The 21,684-nt window shown below is 45.9% G+C and overlaps 1 protein-coding gene across 4 annotated transcripts in view; it reads left to right on the top strand.

Annotated features, from left to right (window-relative positions):
- Positions 1 to 21,684, top strand: part of invs (inversin) — a 425,788-nt gene that overhangs the window by 192,274 nt on the left and 211,830 nt on the right. For all 4 annotated transcript variants that reach the window (XM_085988195.1, XM_085988194.1, XM_085988197.1 and 1 more), the window contains exon 10: positions 12,581 to 12,790. In XM_085988195.1, coding sequence (XP_085844321.1) covers positions 12,581 to 12,790 — 210 coding nt within the window. The remainder of the gene's footprint in view (positions 1 to 12,580; positions 12,791 to 21,684) is intronic.

Below are 21,684 nucleotides of genomic sequence, written 5' to 3' on the forward strand. Positions count from 1 at the left end.
GGCCGCACTCGGGGGCTTAAGGGAGACGGCGTCGGGGGACGGGTGAAGACCGCCAAGCGCGGGAAAACCGCCATTTTGTGGGCGGAGGACGACGGCAACAGCGGGAAGCCGCCATCTTTGATAACAAGTAAAGAAAATAAAATCTGAGAAATTGCAAATCTACAATGCCTAAACACGGGAATATTAGCACCTTTGATAGTGACCTCGAAGATTGGGCCATATATGTTGAAAGAGTAAAAAATTATTGTAAGGCCAATAAAATTCGTGACCAAGATAAAGCTCTAACATTATTAAATTTAATGGGTGCGAAGACATACGGGCAATTGAAACACCTGTTATCACCAGATGAACCGGCGGATAAGACGTTCGATGAGATTGTTACTGTCCTGAAAGATCATCTAAACCCCACGCCGCTGATGCTAGCGGAACGATTTAAATTTTACGACAGAAGGCAGCTACAGCATGAAAGCAATGCTGAATATTTGCTGGAATTGCGTAAATTAGCGAAATATTGCCAGTTTGGAACGGGACTGACAGAGGCACTTCGAGACAAATTTGTGTGTGGTTTATTTAAACAGGATACACAAAAGCGACTGCTCGAGGAGAATGAGCTGACGCTTGAGAAGGCGGTCACTATGGCAGCAGCACACGAAGCCGCAGCGAGAGGCACGGCAGTAATGCAGCTACGGTCACCGGAGCTCAGTGCACACAAATTGGGTGTGAGTTCTGGCAAATGTTATCGTTGTGGAAAGACAACGCATGATCAGAACCAGTGTTGGTTTAAAAACCAAGAATGTAGAACTTGTGGTAGGCTTGGACATATAGCTAGAGTATGCAGGTCAGCGAAGAAGACCAGCAACAAGAAGTCACCGCAAGGGAAATACGCAAAGGTACACAAGGTGGCCGAACAGGAGTCCGATTCAGACGCAAGCAGTATTGAACTGGCTAGCTTAAGGGTACTCAACGTTGGTAAGGGTGCAGACCTCCAGACAATTTGGGTTACTCTTCAGATAGAAGGAGTCCAAGTAAAAATGGAATTGGACACTGGATCGGCATTGTCGGTCATGAATAAGAAAGATTACAGAAGGTTATTCCAACATATTCCCCTACAGGATACGGAGATTATATTGACAACCTACACGGGGCAGAGAGTGTACCCCATCGGGACAATAAAGGTTGCAGTGGCCAACAAGGGCGAAGGAAGTCAAATAATGGACTTATATGTGCTACCGGAGGGAGGTCCACCACTACTAGGCCGGGAGTGGTTTAGAAACATAAATATGGACTGGCATTCGCTAAAAGCCATAAAGAGTGAGAACTCGGTGCAGATAATCAGCCCAGACTCTAGAACTGATGATGGTAAGACCAACCCATGTGCAAAAGACAAAGTTTCAGCACAGAATTCCACTGAGCAACAACAACATAGTTTAACAGAGAATTCTGAGTCTGTCAAGTCTACTGATATGCACATTTTTGAGGGACACTGGGCTCGAACTCAACTCCATTTCAAACTACAACAGCAATTAGAACAAATGATTCGCCGTTTTGAGCAAGAGATGAATGAAATAAAAAAGTTCTTTGTTACAGAGTGGGAGAATCTGGAAAGTCAACAGAAGCAACTGATGGAGAAAATGGAGCAGGAGCACACCAACCATCTGCGCGAGGAGGCCGAACGAATCAAAGCTGATTCAGGTTCTGAAGGTGCGTGCCATAATCTGGTGTCAGAAGAGTTAACGGTCAGCCAACTCCTTCATATGCTGAGGGACAAGACTCTGAAATGGGAAAAACTTGAACACGAGCTGCGATCTTCAAAGGAAAAGGGTTCGGAGCTCTCAAAAGTCATTGAGATGGCTGATGTGACGACACAGACTGAAACGACTGCAACAGAGCAGCCATTGGATGCCAAAAGTACGCTGACTCACGTCAATGTAGAACAACAGACCGCTGAAACAGCTGCTCCGGTAGAGGGATTGCATAGTCCGATCAATCAATCTCCAAAGGAAGTTGAAGTATTAAAATCACAAATGAGGTCACTAGTAAACGACTTGCTGAAAGCCCAGAAAAAGCTGGATGCAGAGGTACACATGAAGAAGTCTCTTCAGGAAAGATGTCTGGATTTGGAACAAGAGCTGGCTAACGTCCAGCTGGGTATGGAGGAAATAGACGACCCTCTCACTGGTCTAGCTCAGGACGACACCGAATATTACCATGACCTGGTGGACGACACCGAATATTACGATGTCCTGTCCTGCCCAGCTTGTAACTTCGACTCCCAAAGTGCAGAAATCATGGAGGAGCACCAAAAGTCTACGGAACATCGGGAGAAGCTGGCTCTACGACGGAAACAGGAGGAAGAGAAGGAGGAACTGCGCATGCAGCTGGCAGCTGTGGCAGCTGACAATGGAGCCCAGAGAGTCTCCAAGAAGCAGAAAAGGAAAAGTAAAAACAGAAGATGACCCATCTGAACCATTACCACCTCTACCAGATCACACACGTGGTCCCTCCGAACGGAGCCAAATCAGTTCGGAAGTTCAAGCTGTTAAATCCATGAAAGGACTATTGAATGAGTAACGTGAACCGACTACACCACAGAGATTGAATCTGTGAACTGTTTTCCGCAGAGACTGAATCTGTGATATGTTACGTTAAACATGAAGTTATATATGTATATATGTTATTACGTTATGTTAAATGGGGGGGATGACTATAAAGCTAAGAAGGGAGGAGTGTTGTGTATGTAACCTGTTCCACCTTAAGAGAGCTTAAGCCTGTTCCACCTTAAGAGATGTACTACTTTCTCAGGCTGCTGTAGACGTAATACCGGGGGTGAACACACCGGTATATAAGCACTGTGCAGTAATCTTGTATTCAGTATAGTCCCTACCTCCAACCAGTAAAGACCTGTTTTTATTGTTACTCATTAGTCTGTTTTAATTAACTAAATAATTCACAGACTTAACACAAAGAGAAAGCTGGACCCCATTTTTGATAGACTTGGCAATTGGAGTTAAGTTGCAAAGACTATGAAACTGGTCTAATTTCTTGTTTACTTGCACTATTATAAATCAATTAGGTAACAATAAGGACACCATGCTAGCAGGAACAGAATTGTCATTTGGTTTAGAAATGGAGGGGATAGTAATTTAAGTAGGACAAAACTTCTCATTCACACGAGGGTTGTTAAATGCAATCAGACAGGAAGCAGGCTAGAGGTAGAACAAGGGCTAACACCGTGATTTAAGTTCTGATTATTGAAAATTGATTAAATGCCATAATGATGTTAGCAAGCAATACTTCCACAGCAGCACCTCCCAAAACCGTAACCTCCAACATCTAGAAGGACAAGGGCAGCAGGTACTTGGGATTACCATCATCTTCAAGTTCCCCTCCAAGTTACACACCATCCTGATTTGGACATATATTGTCGTTCCTTCATCGTCGCTGGGTCAAAATCCTGGAACTCCTTACCTAAGAACATTCTGGGAGCACCTTCACCACAAGGACTATTACATAGTATTACAAAGTATTTACAGCACAGAAACAGGCCATTCGGCCCAACAGGTCCATGCCGGTAATTATGCTCCACTCGAGCCTCCTCCCACCCTTCTTCATCTAACGCCATCAATAAATCCTGCTATTCCTTTCTCCCTAATGTGTTTATCTAGCTTCCCCTTAAATGCATCTATGCTAGTCACCTCAACTACTCCCTGCGGTAGCGAATTCCACATTCTAACTACTCTCTGGGTAAAGAACTTTCTCCTGAATTTCCTATTGGATTTATTAGTGACTATCTTATATTTATGGTCCATAGTTCTGGTCTCCTTACAAGTGGAAACACGTTCTCTACGTCTACCCTATCAAACCCTTTCATAATCTTAAAGACCTTCAAATCTTCCTGTATTTTGTCGCAGTCCATCTCTATATTAACTTGTATTAACAATTTGGTGTCATCCGCAAATTTTGAAATTGTACCTCCGATTCCCGAGTCTAAATCGTTTATGTAAATAATGACCAACATTGGTCCCAGCACCGATCCTTGTGGAACACAACTTCCCACCTTTTGCTGGTCTGAGTAACTTTAAGGGGGTTGACTTGTCAAGGGAATTTCTCTCCGCCTACTCCAGATCAGCACACAGAGTGCCCGGCTCAATCCTACCCAAAATCACAGAAGATTAAGCTTTAAACCTATTATAATAATTAAATGAAGTAACTGCTTCTTTTCAGTAACAACAACAACTTGTATTTATATAGCACCTTTAACATAGTAAAATGTCCCAAGGCGCTGCACAGGAGTATTTTAAGACAAAAAAAATTGACACCGAGCCACATAAGGATAAATTAGGGCAGGTGACCAAAAGCTTGGTCAAAGAGGTAGATTTTAAGGAGCTTCTTAAAGGAGGAAAGAGAGGTAGCGAGGCAGAGAGGTTTAGGCAGGGAATTCCAGAGCTTAGGGCCTAGGCAACACAAGGCATGACCACCAAAGGTTGAGTGATTATAATCAGAGATGCTCAAGAGGGCAGAATTAGAGGAGCACAGATATCTCTGGGGGTTGTGGGGTTGAAGGAGATTACAGAGATAATGAGGGGCAAGGCCGTGGAGAGATTTGAAAACCAGGATAAGAATTTTAAAATTGAAGCATTGTGGCAGAACCACTGAATGACTCTGGCTAACTGTATATAATTCTCTTTAACGATGTTCTAACACCAGCCTAAGCCTGTACCATTGTGTTAGGCATTACTGTGTTTTGTATATAGAGTTTGCATGTACAGGGCGTGGCCCCTTTAAGAGCGCGGGAAAATGCAGGCAAACGCGATGACGTCACGTCGCAAACCACGTGACTGCCCAGTCAGTCCTCGTGGCATCTCCGTTGAGTAAAGACCTGTTTCATTGTTCTCCTGTGTCGATCTCAGTTATTCGTAGGAATTCGTCAATTCCTACATTGGTGACCCCGTTTTTGTGAACGTTTTCACAAAAGAAGAGCACAGCATGGAGGCAAACATCGTTTCGCTAAAGCTACCGCAGTTCTGGGAGCAGCAAGCGCCCTCGTGGTTTATTCAGGTCGAGGCCCAGTTCGTCCTGAGGAACATCGATGCGGATCAGACCAAGTATCTTTACGTGGTCTCCGCACTCGACAGCTCTACCGCCTCTCGGATCGTCAGCCTCCTTGAAAACCCCCCAACGGAGCGCAAGTATGAAACCCTCAAAGCGCGGTTACTGCAAGTTTTCGGGCTCACTAAATCGGAGCGCGCCCGTCGATTACTCGCTACGCCCGGGCTCGGAGACGCCAAGCCTTCAGAGTTGATGAGCCAAATGCTCACACTCCTGGGCTCAGAACGGGAATGTTTGCTATTCCGCGAAATTTTCCTCAGCCAACTGCCTGAACAGGTACAAACTGCCCTGGCCAGATCTGAAACTGAAGACTGCGCAACACTCGCGGCGGAGGCTGACAAAATTTTCGCTGTAACTCGGCAGTACTGCGCCGCCACGAGGCACCCATCCCCCGCAGACACCGCCCCAGCTCATCAGCCTGCTGGGCTGTGTTTCTACCACGCGCAGTTCGGCGCGAAGGCGAAGCGTTGCCGCCCTCCCTGCAGTTTTCCCCCCAAAAAAGACCAGCATCATTGGACACTGCGACCACCGAGGAACGGGTCTAACGGGCACCCCGCGGCCGCGATGGCGATCGGCAACGTGGGAAAATTGCTGTTCATCACCGATACCCTCTCCGGTCGTCGTTTTCTGTGCGACACCGGAGCACAGTGCAGCATTTTACCCGCGTCCGCCCTCGATGTGCAGACGGGGAATCACAGCCCCGCCCTTGAAGTGGCCAATGGCGGCACAATTCGGACCTTCGGCAGACGGCGAGTGGAGTTGTGCCTTGGGGGGCAACGTTTTCACTGGGAGTTTGTTACGGCCAAAGTTTCCCAGCCCCTCCTCGGCGCAAATTTCCTGTGCGCCAACAGCCTCCTGGTCGACGTTCGGAACCGGCGGCTGATCAACGCAGCCACTTTTAATTCTATTCCGTGTTATCGCAGTAACACTACGTCACGCACCGTCTCCTGTGCGTTCCCGACTCCTGATGAGTTCGCTCGCCTGCTCAGCGAATTCCCCGACCTGACAAGACCCACATTCTCCTCCACAGCCACGAAACATGGTGTGGAACACCACATCACCACCAACGGCCTCCCGGTCTACGCCCGGCGCCTGGAACCTGGCAAGCTGGCGGTCGCAAAGGCGGAGTTCGCCACCATGGAACGGTTAGGGATTATTCACCGGTCGAATAGTCCCTGGTCTTCACCCCTCCATATCGTCCTGAAGCCTGGCGGCGGATGGCGGCCATTTGGCGACTATCGACGACTAAACGACGCCACCACTCCTGATCGGTACCCGATTCCCCATATCCAGGATTTCTCTGCCCATTTGGCAGGGAACACCGTATTCTCAAAAGTCGACCTCGTCCGAGGCTACCACCAGGTCCCAGTTCATCCTCAGGACGTCCAGAAGACCGCAGTCATCACCCCATTCAGCCTCTTCGAGTTTTTACGGATGCCGTTTGGGTTAAAGAATGCCGCCCAGGCTTTCCAACGCCTGATGGACTCCGTGCTGCGGGACCTCAAGTTCCTCTTCGTCTACCTGGACGATATTCTAATTGCCAGTCCTACCAAGGAAGAACATACCTGTCACCTACGCACCCTTTTTCGACGCCTCAGCCAACACGGCCTGATTATCAACCCAGCCAAGTGTCAGTTTGGCCTGCACCAAATTGACTTCCTGGGGCATCGCATCACCTCAGAGGGAGCGGTTCCTTTACCTTCGAAGGTAGAGGCGGTGACATCCTTTCCACGCCCGCAGAACATAAAGGCCCTGCAGGAATTCCTAGGCATGGTGAATTTTTACCACCGTTTCGTGCCTAAGGCAGCACTACTCATGCGGCCCTTGTACGAGGCCCTCAAGGGCAAGACTGGCAAGAACCCGGTAGACTGGACGGATGACATGGCCCGAGCGTTCGCCCACACCAAAAGCGCCTTAGCCAACGCGACTATGCTGGCGCACCTGCTGCCAGGAGCCACCATCGCCCTCACCACCGACGCGTCGGACTATGCAGTCGGTGCCGTGCAACAGCAGTGGGTGAACGGGATGTGGCAGCCGTTGGCATTCTTCAGCCGTCAACTACGGCAGAACGAGAGAGCATACAGCACGTTCGAGTTGCTCGCCCTTTTTCTGGCCATCCGCCATTTTCGGTTCCTTCTGGAAGGACGTCCTTTCACCGCCTTTGTGGACCATAAGCCGCTGACCTTTGCAATGTCCAAGACCGCCGAACCGTGGTCAGCCCGACAGCAGTGTCAACTGACCTACATATCCGAATTCACCACGGATGTACGGCACGTGGCCGGTAAGGACAACCTGGTGGCAGACTGCCTCTCCCGCGCGGTCATCAATACGGTTCATTTGGGCATCGACTACGCCCTCATGGCAGCAGACCAAGCCTCAGACCCGGAAGTCCAAGCTTACAGAACGGCCATCACTGGCCTCCAGTTGGCCCACGTCAAGTTCCATGCTGCAGGTACCACGCTGTTGTGTGACGTCTCCGTACAGGATCCTCGCCCTGTCGTGCCGGTCGTCTGGCGCCGCAAAGTGTTCGACGCCATACATGGGTTGTCACACCCTGGAATGAAGGCCTCTCAGAAACTGATGTCGGCGAAATTTGTATGGCATGGCATGCATAAGGATGTCCGCGACTGGGCCAACACCTGCGTGGTCTGCCAAAAGGCAAAGGTACAACGCCACATCAAAGCTCCGTTGGCCGCCTTCACAGTTCCGGAGCGACGTTTTGACCATGTCAACGTGGACCTGGTAGGACCACTCCCACCCTCCCATGGTTTTTCACACATCCTGACCATGGTTGACCGCACCACCAGATGGCCAGAGGCAGTTCCCCTGTCATCCACTACTTTGGCGGACGTGGCCAGGGCGTTCATTTCCTCCTGGATCGCCCGTTTCGGAGTGCCCGCAGATATTTCGTCGGACAGGGGACTGCAGTTTTCCTCCGAACTCTGGAATGCAGTGGCCCAAAGACTCGGTGTCAAATTACACCGCATCACAGCCTACCACCCACAGGCGAATGGCCTCTGCGAACGCTTCCACCGCTCAATGAAAGCCGCCCTGGGGGCCAGCCTCCAGGACGCTGGATGGGCAGACAAGCTACCGTGGGTCCTGTTGGGCCTTCGCACGGCCCCCAAAGAAGACCTTCACTCTTCATCTGCGGAACTCGTGTATGGTCAGCCGCTGCGAGTCCCAGGGGACTTGCTACCAATATCGACGGAGCCATGGTCCGCGTCTGCCCAGCTTGCTAGTCACCAAGAGGCGGCCAGATGTTTCACACCGGTGCCCACTTCGCACCACGGGCTGCAGAGGTCACACGTTCCCACAGAGCTTCACAAGGCTGAGTACGTTTTTATTCGCCATGACGCTCATAGGGATCCGCTCAAGGCCCCATATACTGGTCCCTTCCGCGTGTTGGAAGCAGGGGACAAAACCTTCACGGTAGATGTCGGTGGTAAACCGGACCACATTTCGGTCGATCGCTTAAAGCCAACACATTTGGATCTCGACCGCCCCGTCGAGACAGCACAACCACCGAGACGAGGTCGGCCACCCATCATCGTTACGGCAGACCGATTGTGACCGCCCGCCAGCCGCTCTGCAGCCTCCGCCTCGAGAGTACAGGAGTCGTTCTGACAGGCTCGTCAGACCCCCTCACCGTTTGACTTTGTCCGTTAAAGCGAATTCTGGGGGGGGCGCATGTGGCAGAACCACTGAATGACTCTGGCTAACTGTATATAATTCTCTTTAATGATGTTCTAACACCAGCCTAAGCCTGTACCATTGTGTTAGGCATTACTGTGTTTTGTATATAGAGTTTGCATGTACGGGGCGTGGCCCCTTTAAGAGCGCGGGAAAACGCGATGACGTCACGTCGCAAACCACGTGACTGCCCAGTCAGTCCTCGTGGCATCTCCATTGAGTAAAGACCTGTTTCGTTGTTCTCCTGTGTCGATCTCAGTTATTTGTAGGAATTCGTCAATTCCTACAGCATTGCTTAACCAGGAGCCAATGTAGGTCAGCGAGCACAGGGGTGATGAGTGAACGGGACTTGGTGTGAATTAGAACAGGGGCAGCAGAATTTTCGATGACCTCAAGTATACGTAGGGTAGAACGTGGGAGGCCAGCCAGGAGTGCGTAGGAATAGTCAAGTCTAGAGGTAACAAAGGCATTCTCTGCCACCAGCCTTCGTGACCAGATAATCTCTACTGGTAACCACCCCTCCAGCAAGACTGAAAAAGCTGACGGTCTATTCCAAGCTTTCTGCTAAAGCTGTTCTTGAACCACCAACTAAAAGTTGCAATATAGGATGAGTAAATTACAGCAGTTGTGTAGTGCCGCATGTAATGCTACACCAGAGCTGATACGCTGCATTTAAGAGAAAACAAAGTTTTCCTTTTGATGTTGTTACACAGCATGTAGCTAATTAAGATCATATTTACTGAAATTAGAAAGCTTGAATACTGCCACAGCTGTCATCAATTAAGTGTATGTGCTACCAACCTATCAGACTTGGAAGTCTTTGTCAGATTTTTATTTTTATTTTGATAATTTAATGGTTTTTTTTAATTTTGAGGTATTTTGGTCCATCTGTCTACAATGGTAACAGACACAGTTCTGTTTTAAATTAGTCATTCCACAGTAATGGGAGAATTCTTCCGACAGTCCAACACCACAGTTTATACTCTGACTGTCACAACTCAGAAACAATTTTTGCCTCAAACACTTTTGCAGTCTGCTCTGAAAGTGGCTTGATTTTGTGTGGGCTTGAATGCAGTGTAAACCCTAAAGTTAATGGCCCTGAAATTGCGGCGGGTCATAATCCATTTGAAAGGTCCCGCAATTTCCAGATTTCCGCTTGCACATGCACAAAATGCGGAACTTGCGATCCGCAATTTCTAGACCAATGGTGTACTTTTGAAATTCTGACAACTAAAAATGTACTTCAGCAAAACAAAAATAGTGCTCACTGATTCTTCACTTTAAAGTCACTGTGAAGTGTATGGTTTTCTGTTGACTTTGAGAGAGAGATGATTTTGATGTATATAGTGATATTGTAGCAGGCAAAGTGAAAATACACATGATGCTGTACTATAATAGTAGTAAAAATGGCAGCCCATGGCTGTAGTTCTTTTGTAGAGATTTTCATTTATGTTTGGTGAGTTTTGCATTGGTAGTGCTAATGAAAAGCATTAATTACTTCACCAAGATTTGAATGATGCTCCTTATAACAGTCCATTGGAACAATTCAGTTGAGAAGAGGAAGTGGCAAATATTATGAGCACAAATCCAAGGTGTGTGTGTGTATGTATGTATATATGTATGTGTGTATGTATAACTTGTGAAAAAAATGTTGTTTTCGTAAGGAGCCTATTGGTAGAATTTAAGCAGCTTGATGTTGTTAACTAAGTATGATGACTTATACATTTGGTGTAAGTTTTCCTTAGAAAATGCTGAGCTGGATTCAAACCAGTGTACAATAATTGGGAGGTGCAGCTGTTTCAGAGTAATCTGGCAGCGTGTTACCTTGCCGTGGTACTGCACTTCATCAGGTGAAACCACAAGGGTTTGTACCGGTCATTTTCTACATATTGGATGGGTAATAACGGCGAACTAACAGCGTTCGCCGTTATTACCCCTTTGAAACTGACCGCAACTTCAGGATGTAGCTCATGCGCATCTAAACACGGAAATCCTGAAGTTGCAGTCAGTCGTTCACTGCCCTGACCGACACTGGCTGCGCTGTGCGCCCCCCCCCCCCCCCCATTGCTGGGAATCAGTGAAACTGACGAAAACTTGGGCTTTTTTGTGGTAATATCATTGTTAAATACCCTGTTAAATGTTAGGCCTTGTTGCATTAGGTGTAACTGGAGTTTTAACAACATATTAACAGCGAATCAAACGTTATGGCCCTGAAAATCTAATTTTAATTCTATGGAGTGTTAAATTTCTCCATTATGATAAAAATTCCAATTTTTAAGAAACTTAAAAAATATATTTTTTTTTAAAGTTTCTTCATATTTATTTCAGGTTTACCTTATCCCCATATGAGAGCCCCAATCTTTGTTTTGTTCTCTGTAACAATTTTAAAAAGTCAGGATAAAAGCAGGTTCTCAGTTCCTGCTTCCCTGGCTGTGAGAATTCTGCAATGTGATTGGCTGCTATGACAGCTTGTTGATGTCACAGCGGATTGCTTTATGAATTCCCCATTATATTGCACAGAAATCACATACGCATCGAAAAAGGCAAATACTGGGCCATTGAGTTTCCAATTGGAGTTAGGTTGTCAGTGAGAAAAACAGAGTAAAAAGGAGATAGTTCTTCAGAGAAAGTGAGCCAACCCATGTTGTTCTTGAGATCCTCCGACTTTCTGGGTACAAAGTAGCTTCAGCCAAGAACTGGAAGTAGGTCATTTACCAGCCTGCCCCTCAGCCATTGAATGAGGGAAACTTAAATTGGGGGAACTGTGAATAAAATATTAAAATCTGCCTACAGGGCTATTTTCAAAGTGTCATCAAACTTCTTTCAACCTCAGCCGCACCACACTTACGTATATGGATCACGGGCAATCCCCAAGTAGCAAAGTTGAAAATTACCCCCATTATTTTTGATAATAAACTCAAGCAAAAACAATAGTTCTCCAAACCATTTAGAACTAACTGCACCAACAAGATTCTCAATCTTTCACCTCCTTGTGACTAAGCATACATATACTGATATAAGTCTGAAAAAGTTTCTCTCCTTTCCTTCTGTATTGCTCTCCTCTTCCCTCCTATGTTCCTCTTTTCCTTCCATCTCTGTCTCTCTCGCCTTCCATTCATTACCTCTCTCACCTTTCCTTCTGCGTGTCCCTCAACTCCATCCCTTCTGTTTCTCACTCTCTGCTCGTTCCCTTCTATCTCTGGTACCTCCTTCCTTACTGTCTATCTCTCTTAACTCCTTCCCTTCTCTGTGTGTGTCTCTTCTCTCCGCCCCCCCCCCCCTGTGTGTCGCTCTTCAGTTTAATTATGTTGGAACTGGGCTACCTCTATTCTTTCTAATTGGCTGCGGATCGAATCAGTGAAGGCTCCTTACCTCAGCACTTCTTCCTGATAAAATTTGAAGCTGCAGCTGGCCCTACCCTTTTAAAATAAAGCAAGGTGGATCAGAGATGTAGCCAGTAGTTGAGGAGCAAGCTCTTCAGTGGAACAGGGGCTGAAATCTCCTTTAAATGTCATTATTTCACATCAGTTTGAGTACACCATTTAGAGACATTTCCTTAATTAGTTCTGACAGTGTATTGTTAGCAACCTGGTTTGAGGTAAACTGCTTCAGCCAGGACTGCAAGATGGAATTTGTAAGCAGTGGCTGAGCTATTGAATGTGGCTGCATATAATGTTTTAAAGCTTAATAAGTTATTCCTTCTTCATTCAGTCTTGGATTACGAGTTCAAAAGAACAACCTTACTGTGCTTTTGAACGTTTCCTTTCTGGTGTTTCAGGTTCACTCCCCTTGATTATGCCTTGCTTGGAGAACATCAGGAGGTGATCCAGTACATGCTGGAACATGGAGCGCTATCTATTGCTGCAATTCAAGACATTGCTGCTTCCAAAGTCCAGGCAGTTTACAAAGGTTATATGGTTCGCAAGGCTTTCCAGGAGAGAAAAAATCTTCTCATGAAGCATGAACAACTACGGAAGGATGCTGCCAAGTGAGTAATATGTCTGAAGAGTAACAAAATCAAATTCATGCAGTCAAATTCCTGTCAGTTTAAAAAAAAACTTTCTGCACAGGGAAGCTAAAGTGTAGTCAATACTCCTTAGTTATTGGCTGGGATTTTGCTCTGAGCGGCGAAGGAACAGCTTTTGTCGTTCGCCTCGCTTACAGTTGCTCAGAGACTTTTCACGGGTTTGTCAGCAAAGATTTCTACTAATCCCGTGTCTCATCCAGTGCAGTGCCCTCTCTAGGGGATCTGTGGCGTCTGTGAGCAGATCAAGCAGCAGGGAGGCTCTTCAACCAATCAAACTGAAGAATCCTCACAAACACGCAGACTGCAAAACAGGAAGTAAAAAACAGGAAATATAAATTACATTTAAATCATTGTAAGGGAAGCAACATAAAGATTGCTTCACATGTGATTAAGGGAGAAATATAAAAGAGAAAAACTAAAAAATATATACTTTTTAAAAATCTGCAACATTAATTTTCTTTTGAGGGAATGAGACTCACATATTTAAAATTAAATTTTCAGGGCCACAGCGGTTGTTCAGTAGTAATTATCACTTATTACGCCGTTAAAAACTCACTTACTCCTGATTGCACTAGCCCTAACTTTTTCTTCTGTCTTTAGTGCGAGACGAGTGGATAATTACCCTAAGTTCATTTCATTACAGTGATTTCTGTGCAGATTCCATCGGCCAAGACTGCAATAGCTCAGCCTGTGGAGGCGCAGGGTATCACTGACAGCAACACCTGAATTTCCGCGTTTAACTGCGCATGTGTGGACACCAGAAGTTGTTATCGGTTTTACAGTGCAATAATGACGAGCACTGACAGCCTCGCCATTATCAGTACAGCAAAATCTGGGCCATTGTCAATGTTATAATTACAGTGTGAAATATTTGGCACAGTATGTGCAATGCTGCCCAATTAAAATGCTGAATGTTTTCAGTACTTCTGCCTCAGTACTATCATATTCCAGAAGGCTTGTTTCATTTACGTTCATTTGTGATGCAGTTTGTTGTGTTTAAAACGTGAGGTGGTTTTCCTTGCTGCAGTGCCCAAAGTGTCTTGGTTTAATTTATAGCTTTTAAGAGTCACAAGTAAAAGACACACAGAATACAAGAATCACGTTTCCTAGTAGAAGTGGTCTTCTTTGCATGAAATAAATGTTCATTTACTGTTGCTTTGATTAAAATTTGGAAAAGCTGTTTTAGAGGAAGCTGATTTTTTGCTAATTAACTTTGCCAGCAAATCTATGATTTATTTAATTAGGTGCGTATTTAGGTAAGGTGAATGCTATTTCCTTTCACATTCTTCAGACTCACGGAGCCATGCTAAATCCCCAACCAAGAAGACCTTCTGGGTTCCTCCAATGTTCTGCCTTTGCTGCCAAACAGTGAGATCCACAGGAGTGGTTTTGGATGATCATCTACAGTATCTGATTTATTTTTACTTCCTCCATGTGGAAATAGGACTCCCATAACCCTATGATTGCATAAACAACATCTTGGATGTTAAATCTGCTTGATACACTGGATAATGCAACATAATGCTACAGTGTGATTTATTTGCTATTTACTTGTTGAGATCAGGGAAGCCTATGACCCTTGTAAACAAATCCTGAAAACCAGCTTTTCAAATCTGTTGACAGAAAATGGCTGGTTGTGTTTTAAGTTGTGTTAATTAATTACTTATTTCATACTAACCTTCATACCACATTTACATTCACAATACTGTGATTAGTAACTCATTGTGTGGAGAATCAAGGTCACAAACTTGTACTTTACCACTTCAAGGTGCTGTGTTTTGGACCTCCTGCTATCTTGTTTATCAACAAAAATCTGTAAAGGACTGCTAGATCTCAATTTTCATGTCTTCTGCCATATTTATGAAACAATAAAAGTCTTATGGTAAAAATGCAATTTGATCATTAGTCTAACAACTAATTTCCATCATTTGTTAACATAGCTTAAACGCAAGCGGCCATTTTCCATCTGTGGATTTTCCAAGATTTGTTCACAGGAGTCAACAAATTTCCTTTATCTCAATGAGTAAATAATGAATAAATCACACTGTACCTTTACATTGCACTATTCAGTACATCAAGTCAATACAACACCCAGAATGTGCTTCCAATTTCCACCCTTCCGTCACCTTCACATGGTCCATCTCCGAACCTTCCCTTCCCTTCCTCCACTTCTCCGTCTCCATATCTGGGGATAGGTTATTGACAAACATTCACTACAAGCCCACTGACTCCCACAGCTACCTGGACTACACTTCCTCCCACCCTGCTTCCTGTAAGGACTCTATTCCATTCTCCCAGTTTCTCCATCTCTGCAGCATCTGCTCTTGACGATGTCACCTTCCATACCAGTGCTTCCGACATGTCTTCCTTTTTCCACAACCGAGGATTCCCCTCTACTGTGGTTGACATGGCCCTTGACCGTGTCCGTTCTATCTCCCGCACTTCTGCCCTCACCTCGGCCCCTCCCTCCCGGAACCAAGATAGAGTTTCCTTGTCCTCACCTTTCACCCCACCAGCCTCCACATTCAACGGATCATCCTCCGCCATTTCCACCACCTCCAGCGTGATCACATCTTTCCCTCACCTCCCCTTTCAGCATTCCGAAGGTACCGTTCCCTCCGCAACACCCTGGTTCACTCCTCAATCACCCCCAACACCCCTTCCCCTTCGCCCGGCACCTTCCCGTGCAAGCGCAGGAGATGCAACACATGTCCTTATACCTCCCCCCTTCCAACTGTCCAGGGCCCCAAACACCCCTTCCAGGTGAAACAGCAATTTACTTGTACTTCTTGCAATTTTGTATACTGTATTCGCTGCTCACGATGCGGTCTCCTCTACATTGGGGAGACCAAATGCAGATTGGGTGACCACTTTGCGGAACACCTCCGTTCAGTCCGTACGGGGGACCCCGAGCTTCCAGTCGCTTGTCGCTTTAATTCTCCATTCCACTCCCACTCAGACCTCACCGTCCTCGGCCTCTTGCATTGTTCCACTGAAGCTCAACGTAAACTCGAGGAACAACACCTCATCTTTCGATTAGACACTTTACAGCCTTCCGGACTCAACATAGAGTTCAACAATTTCAGATCATAACCTCGGCCCTTATCATATATATATTTTTTATCCACACTTTTTGTCTGTGTCTTTTTTCTTCTCTCCCACATGGCAGCTGTCTTCCATTCTGCCAGCGCAATTTACACTTCATCTAGAGCCATCCTTTGTTTTTTAACCTGTCCCATTACCATCTCCTTTTGCCTTGAATATCTCTTAATGTCTCTTAACCTCTCCTGCCTTCTATCCTATCACAGACCTTCCGTTTTGTTCTTTCATCCCCGCCCCTCTTTCCCAACCCCTACACTTACTTAAAAATCTGTTCCATTCCCTGCTTTTTTCCAGTTCTGACAAAAGGTCATCGACCTGAAACGTTTACTCTGTTTCTCTCTTCACAGGTGCTGCCTGACCTGCTGAGTATCTCCAGCATTTTCTGTTTTTATTAACCCAGAATGTCTTAGTGGGTTATGTGGAAACCTATGATCCTAGAAATTAGAGAAAACAGATACTAGCAAGTAGCTGCTGCAGAATCAAGCAGAAGTGGAGGCTGAATGTAGAATTGGGCATGAAGTTGGGTACTACAGATCATTAGTTCAATAGCTAATTTTGCCTCTTTATGGGCTGCTGATTTCACCCATCCTCCTGCATGTCAAACTGCTGTATTTGAAGATTTATCATGGGAAATCAGTCTTGCAATGATTAACATAAATGAAAGTAACATTTTTTTAAAGAGTTCATACAAATGGTCTTTATATGGTTTTGTTAGGGTCTCGGTAGTGGAGCAGATTAGCACACACTGTCCTTTCACCTCCATTGATCTGGGTGTGAATCAAGTGCAAATTTATATGATGAAAACCTCTCCCCTTTGCCAGTTATAAAAATCCTGCGTAAAATGACTGGGCAGTCTCAACCAAATTTCTAATGTTTGCAGGTGCACAATAAAAAATTGCCAATAATTCAACACAACTTGTAACTGGATTGTCAATCTCACTCAGAGACCACAAGGATGCAACATGGGGCAGAGGGCAGCTCATCTGAAGTTGGGTTGGGGGCAGAATACAGAGTCAGCACTGCATTCTGGAGCTGGCCCGTGCTGCTTCACATTGATTTCCCAAAATGGAAAAATATTCCGTTTTCCAGTACTGATGTTACTCCTCATGATGAGCACAAAATTTGCCAAAAATAACAATCAGTTTTCCCATTTCTTGTTCTGTAATTGCATTGGTTTTCAATATACAGGTATGACTTTCCTTTTTGGTTTATTTTTATTATCTTGATCATGCATTATTTTGGAAATATATTGTGAGGATCAACATCTCAAACTTAAAAAAAAAATTGTTCTTCCACCCTTAGATTTTATTTTCTCCATTTTTCTGGTACACATCACAGCTGCAAAGTCTGCTGGGTGTTTAGCTTCTGTCTTTCTTCCTGTATGAATCTGACCTGGTCTGTAGGAGGTGGTTAACTTGATGGACATCCTGTCTTATTTTATCACTCTCTCCAAATGGCTTCAGCTCAGATCAAGTAGGCTTTCCATGTTGCAAATATGCATCCTAACTGCATGGCACAGCACAGTTGGAGCCATTCTCTTTAGTTGTTTCATACTTCATTCTCCTCCCAGACACCAGTTTGGGATCATTTGTAATTTTCTTTGGGTGAGGGGGAAGGGCAAAATAATTGGCTATGGTCAAAGTTTCTATTTGTATCTTCCTAATACTTTCTGCAATACAGAGCCTCTCTGAGCAACTGAATTTAATGTGAAATGGACTGAAGGCATCTGTTGCTTTGGTCAAATATTCTGAGGAAGTAGATTTTCAAAGAACTTGCAATCAAAAGATGATATCAGATTGTAATTCTGTGCTCTGGTTTGGCTTATACAACACAGCATTCTATGTGGGCATTAGTTATGGGTAATTATCTTTCATAAATATCTTTAGCTCATGCCCACATAAAGTAAAGATAATAAGTGCCCTTGTTATTTATGTAGTATCTTTGTGTGAGGTATCCATTTAGCTCCAGACTTCATGTTTTTTTCCTGTCACGATTGAAGACTCATTTGTAAGCAGTGGAGATTGATTTTATTGATAGACGAGAAGAGTAAAGTGCTTGAATCTATTCCCCATATCACTGTGAAGAAAGAATTACAATCTGTTTGTATCATGTCAATGGTTATATTTAACAGTAGACATTCTGATCAGAACCACAGGGAATGCTGGTAGGCATCACCTGCCAGACACCCAGGGTTAAGATCAATTAACTGGATTCAAGACACCGGGTGTAATCAGTTCTCTCTGTGGAACAAATACGAACAGATAGCAATGACAGATAAAGTTTGGAGTCTACCTTGATAGATAGTACTGAACAGACATCAGCTGTCATTGACATGGATCTTGGGAAATGATGATGACACATTACATAAGTAGCTTGTCATTTGCTGTGGTTTGTGCTAATGTGGTGACAGTCACAGTACCGTGTACTAACATTAATCAATCATTTGCCAGCAGAGCTGAATTCTATATATGACATTTACTGTCTGTCGGTATTCCATAGGTGAATCGCAAGTAACAGCACAAAAGACAATAGTAAAGTTATTAAAGTATAGTGTGTATGTTATTTTTAAAATGCATTGTCACACAGATGCCTTTGATACTTCTGCTGTCCAGAGTGCTGCATTGTGTATAGTGTAACACAGACCAAGCTGGCAGGTTTGTAGATATAATACAGCATCAATGATGCATGTCTGTTTTATGTGTCAATTTAGTCCTTTTGGTTTTCTTTTCATATGATTGATTGTAATGTGAGGCCACAGAATCAAATATTTGTACTATGTTTTATTGTGTTAATTTTATATAACCAGTGGTGTAAAAATTGCAGTACGCCATGCATTTAATTTAATAGACTTATTGGCCAGAATTTTAATTTGGAGGTGGGTAGGGAGCATGGTGATGGGGCGCTGGAATGTGGTCAGGAAACCCAGGAGAACGAGTTTTCCTCAGACCCTGTCGAATTTAACGTCTAAGTCCAGATCGTTGGAGGGGAGCTTAGGGGCTGCAGATCATCAGCGAGATCAGGAGCTGGAGGTTGCGGGGGTGGGGGGGGGAGTCGGAGGCTGGGGAGGGGGGTTGGAAGGCCGGAGGGAGGATTGGAGATTGGAAGCCTCGTGGGGGGTTGGGGGGTGAATGGTGTCAGAGGCCTCGGGGGATGGTCAGGGGGGAGATCGGAAGGGTTTGGCGGGGGGGGGTCCGATCGCGGGGGGCTGGCGAGGCAGGAAAGCAGGATCCAGCAGGTAAGTGGAAAGGTTCCTGGATCCAGCAGTAGTCCTGGCCTGCCTTTAGCTGGCGGGTTTCACAAGGCCTGAGAAACCCGGCCAGCCAGCGTTAAATTTAAAATGGAGCTTCCAAATGAGGCACAGAGCCTCATTATTGTAATATTTAAAATGCCAACCTGCTTCCTGAGAGCGGGATGGCCACCCACTCCCCCATCCCACCTCCATTAAAACCAGAAGTGGGCCACTTAGAGGTGGGACGGGATTCAGATTTTTAACTCATTAACCTCTCACCCGAGCCCAACCCACCTGTTTTTTGGGGTTAAAATTCCCTCCAGTGTTTTTGTTGTGTCGGTACCTTTCTACCTAGACACAATTAGGACTCAGAACCCAGAGATTCAAACATGAAGTGCTTTATTCAGGAAGGAAAGGAAAGTTCTGGAGAGTTCCGAACAAAGAGAGCTAAACTTAACCAAGAGAACACCCAACCATGTATCTGCTGTGACAGCGCCACCACAGGTGGGAGGAGAACACCCAATACATAACATATTCCTCCCCTCTTAAATGAAAGGTCCACATTATTCCTCAACAGGTAAGTTACTTTCAATGCACTCAACTAACCAAGGGTAGAGGTAGACTGCCTCAAACCCTGACTTTACCCTGGGGTTTATTCTGCCCCAGCCTTGTGGGTAAGTCACTAAGCCTACAGATCCAAGCGTCTTGGAGGCCGCCGCTCTCTGACAGGATACCGGCGGTCATCGCTGGCTTCCACAGCAGTAGGCATTGACACAGGCCTAGATAGAGAAGGTGCCTGTGTCAGTCGAAAGTCAGGAGTTTGCACAGGTGGAACAGTCTCTATGACTTCCTGTATTGGAGAAGAGCACTGTGGCAAAGGATGCTGGTTTGCGGTATCATCCGGAAACAGTTCAGGCCAACCAGCCATTGGAGCCTCTGTGGCTGTCTCTGCTCCTAGCAACAGTTGATCTGTGTGTCTTCTCCAGACGACGTCCTCAGCAGTCTCAACCGTGTAAGACACAGGGCCCGTCTGCGCGATCACCGTAGCAGGAACCCATTTCGGTCCAGTGTTGTAGTTTCGAGCTAGGACGTGCTCTCCAGGGTGAAACCGTCTCTCCTTGGCTCTTTTCTCTCTCTTTTCTCTCTCTTTTCAACTTGAGCTTGTTGTTGACAATGGACAACCTATTCTGCCCTTGGAGGTTTGAGTAAGTCAAAACTTGTCCGCAACTGCCTCTTCATCATGAGCGAAGTGGGGGAAGTTTTGGTTGTGGCATGCGGCTCGTTCCTGTAGGACAACAGGAAGCTGTTCAGACGTTGGTGGATTGAGCCCTGACCTTGCGATACCTTCAAGGCATGCTTCAAAGTTTGCAAGAACCTTTCTGCCAGGCTGTTAGTAGAGGGATGATAGGGCGCAGACCTGATGTGTTGGACACCATTCACATGCAGGAAGGTTGCAAACTCCTGTGATACAAATTGTGGACCGTTGTCACTTACGAGTTGTGAGCCATAACGGCTGAACATCTCACCAAGTTTCTCAATTGTTTTCTCTGCCGTGGTAGACCTCATCACAGCGACCTCCGGCCACTTGCTACGAGCGTCCACAACCACCATAAACATCTTCTCTTCGAAAGGACCGGCGAAGTCTACATGTACTCGCTGCCACACTTCTGCAGGCCAATCCCAGGGGTGTAGGGTTGCCAGCTGTGGAACCTTCCGGACCCTTTGACATGAGGAACATGTTTTGGCTTTCTCCTCAATATTTCCATCGAGACCTGGCCACCAGAAGTAGCTTCTTGCCATTTCCTTCATCCGAACCATCCCACTGTGACCTGTATGAAGTTGTTGCAGTATAGGTTCCCTCGGAGGTGGCGGAATGATGACACGGCGTCCCTAAAGAAGACAACCTGCCTGGACGGAGAGCTCATTTCTTTTTGAAATGTAAGGTTTCAAACTAGGAGAATCTCCTATAGCTCTCCCTCGAATGACCGACCATTACCTCAGACAGGACTGGATCGTTGCGGGTGTACCTTCGCACCTGAACTGCCGTGACAGGTGCTCCCTCCACTTGCCTAAAGTAGAAGATGTCTATCTGACGAGGCTCTGGGGGAGTAACAGGCAAGGGCAGCCTCGGGAGACCGTCTGCGTTGCCGTGCAAGTCTGATTTGCGATATTTGATATCGTATGTGTGTCCTGACAACAGTAAAGCCCACCTTTGCATCCTGCTTGCAGCAAGAGACGGAATTCCGGTGTGGGGCCCGAAGATTGAAGTCAATGGACAGTGGTCCGTCAGGAGTGTGAACCTTCTCCCAAACAGGTACTGATGAAATTTTCGAATTCCAAAAACGATTCCCAAGGCCTTGCGCTCAATCTGTGCATAGTTACTCTCGGCCTTGTTCAAGGTGCGTGATGCGAAGGCGATAGGTTTCTCTTTACCAGAAGGCATGATGTGGGATATGACTGCTCCCACACCATATGGTGACGCATCACATGCTAGCTTCACGGGTAGCTTTGGGTCGAAGTGTGT

This window comes from Somniosus microcephalus, chromosome 5, assembly GCF_052327205.1.
Source record: "Somniosus microcephalus isolate GS21.2 chromosome 5, FLI_Smic_1.0, whole genome shotgun sequence".
Lineage (NCBI taxonomy): Eukaryota > Metazoa > Chordata > Chondrichthyes > Squaliformes > Somniosidae > Somniosus > Somniosus microcephalus.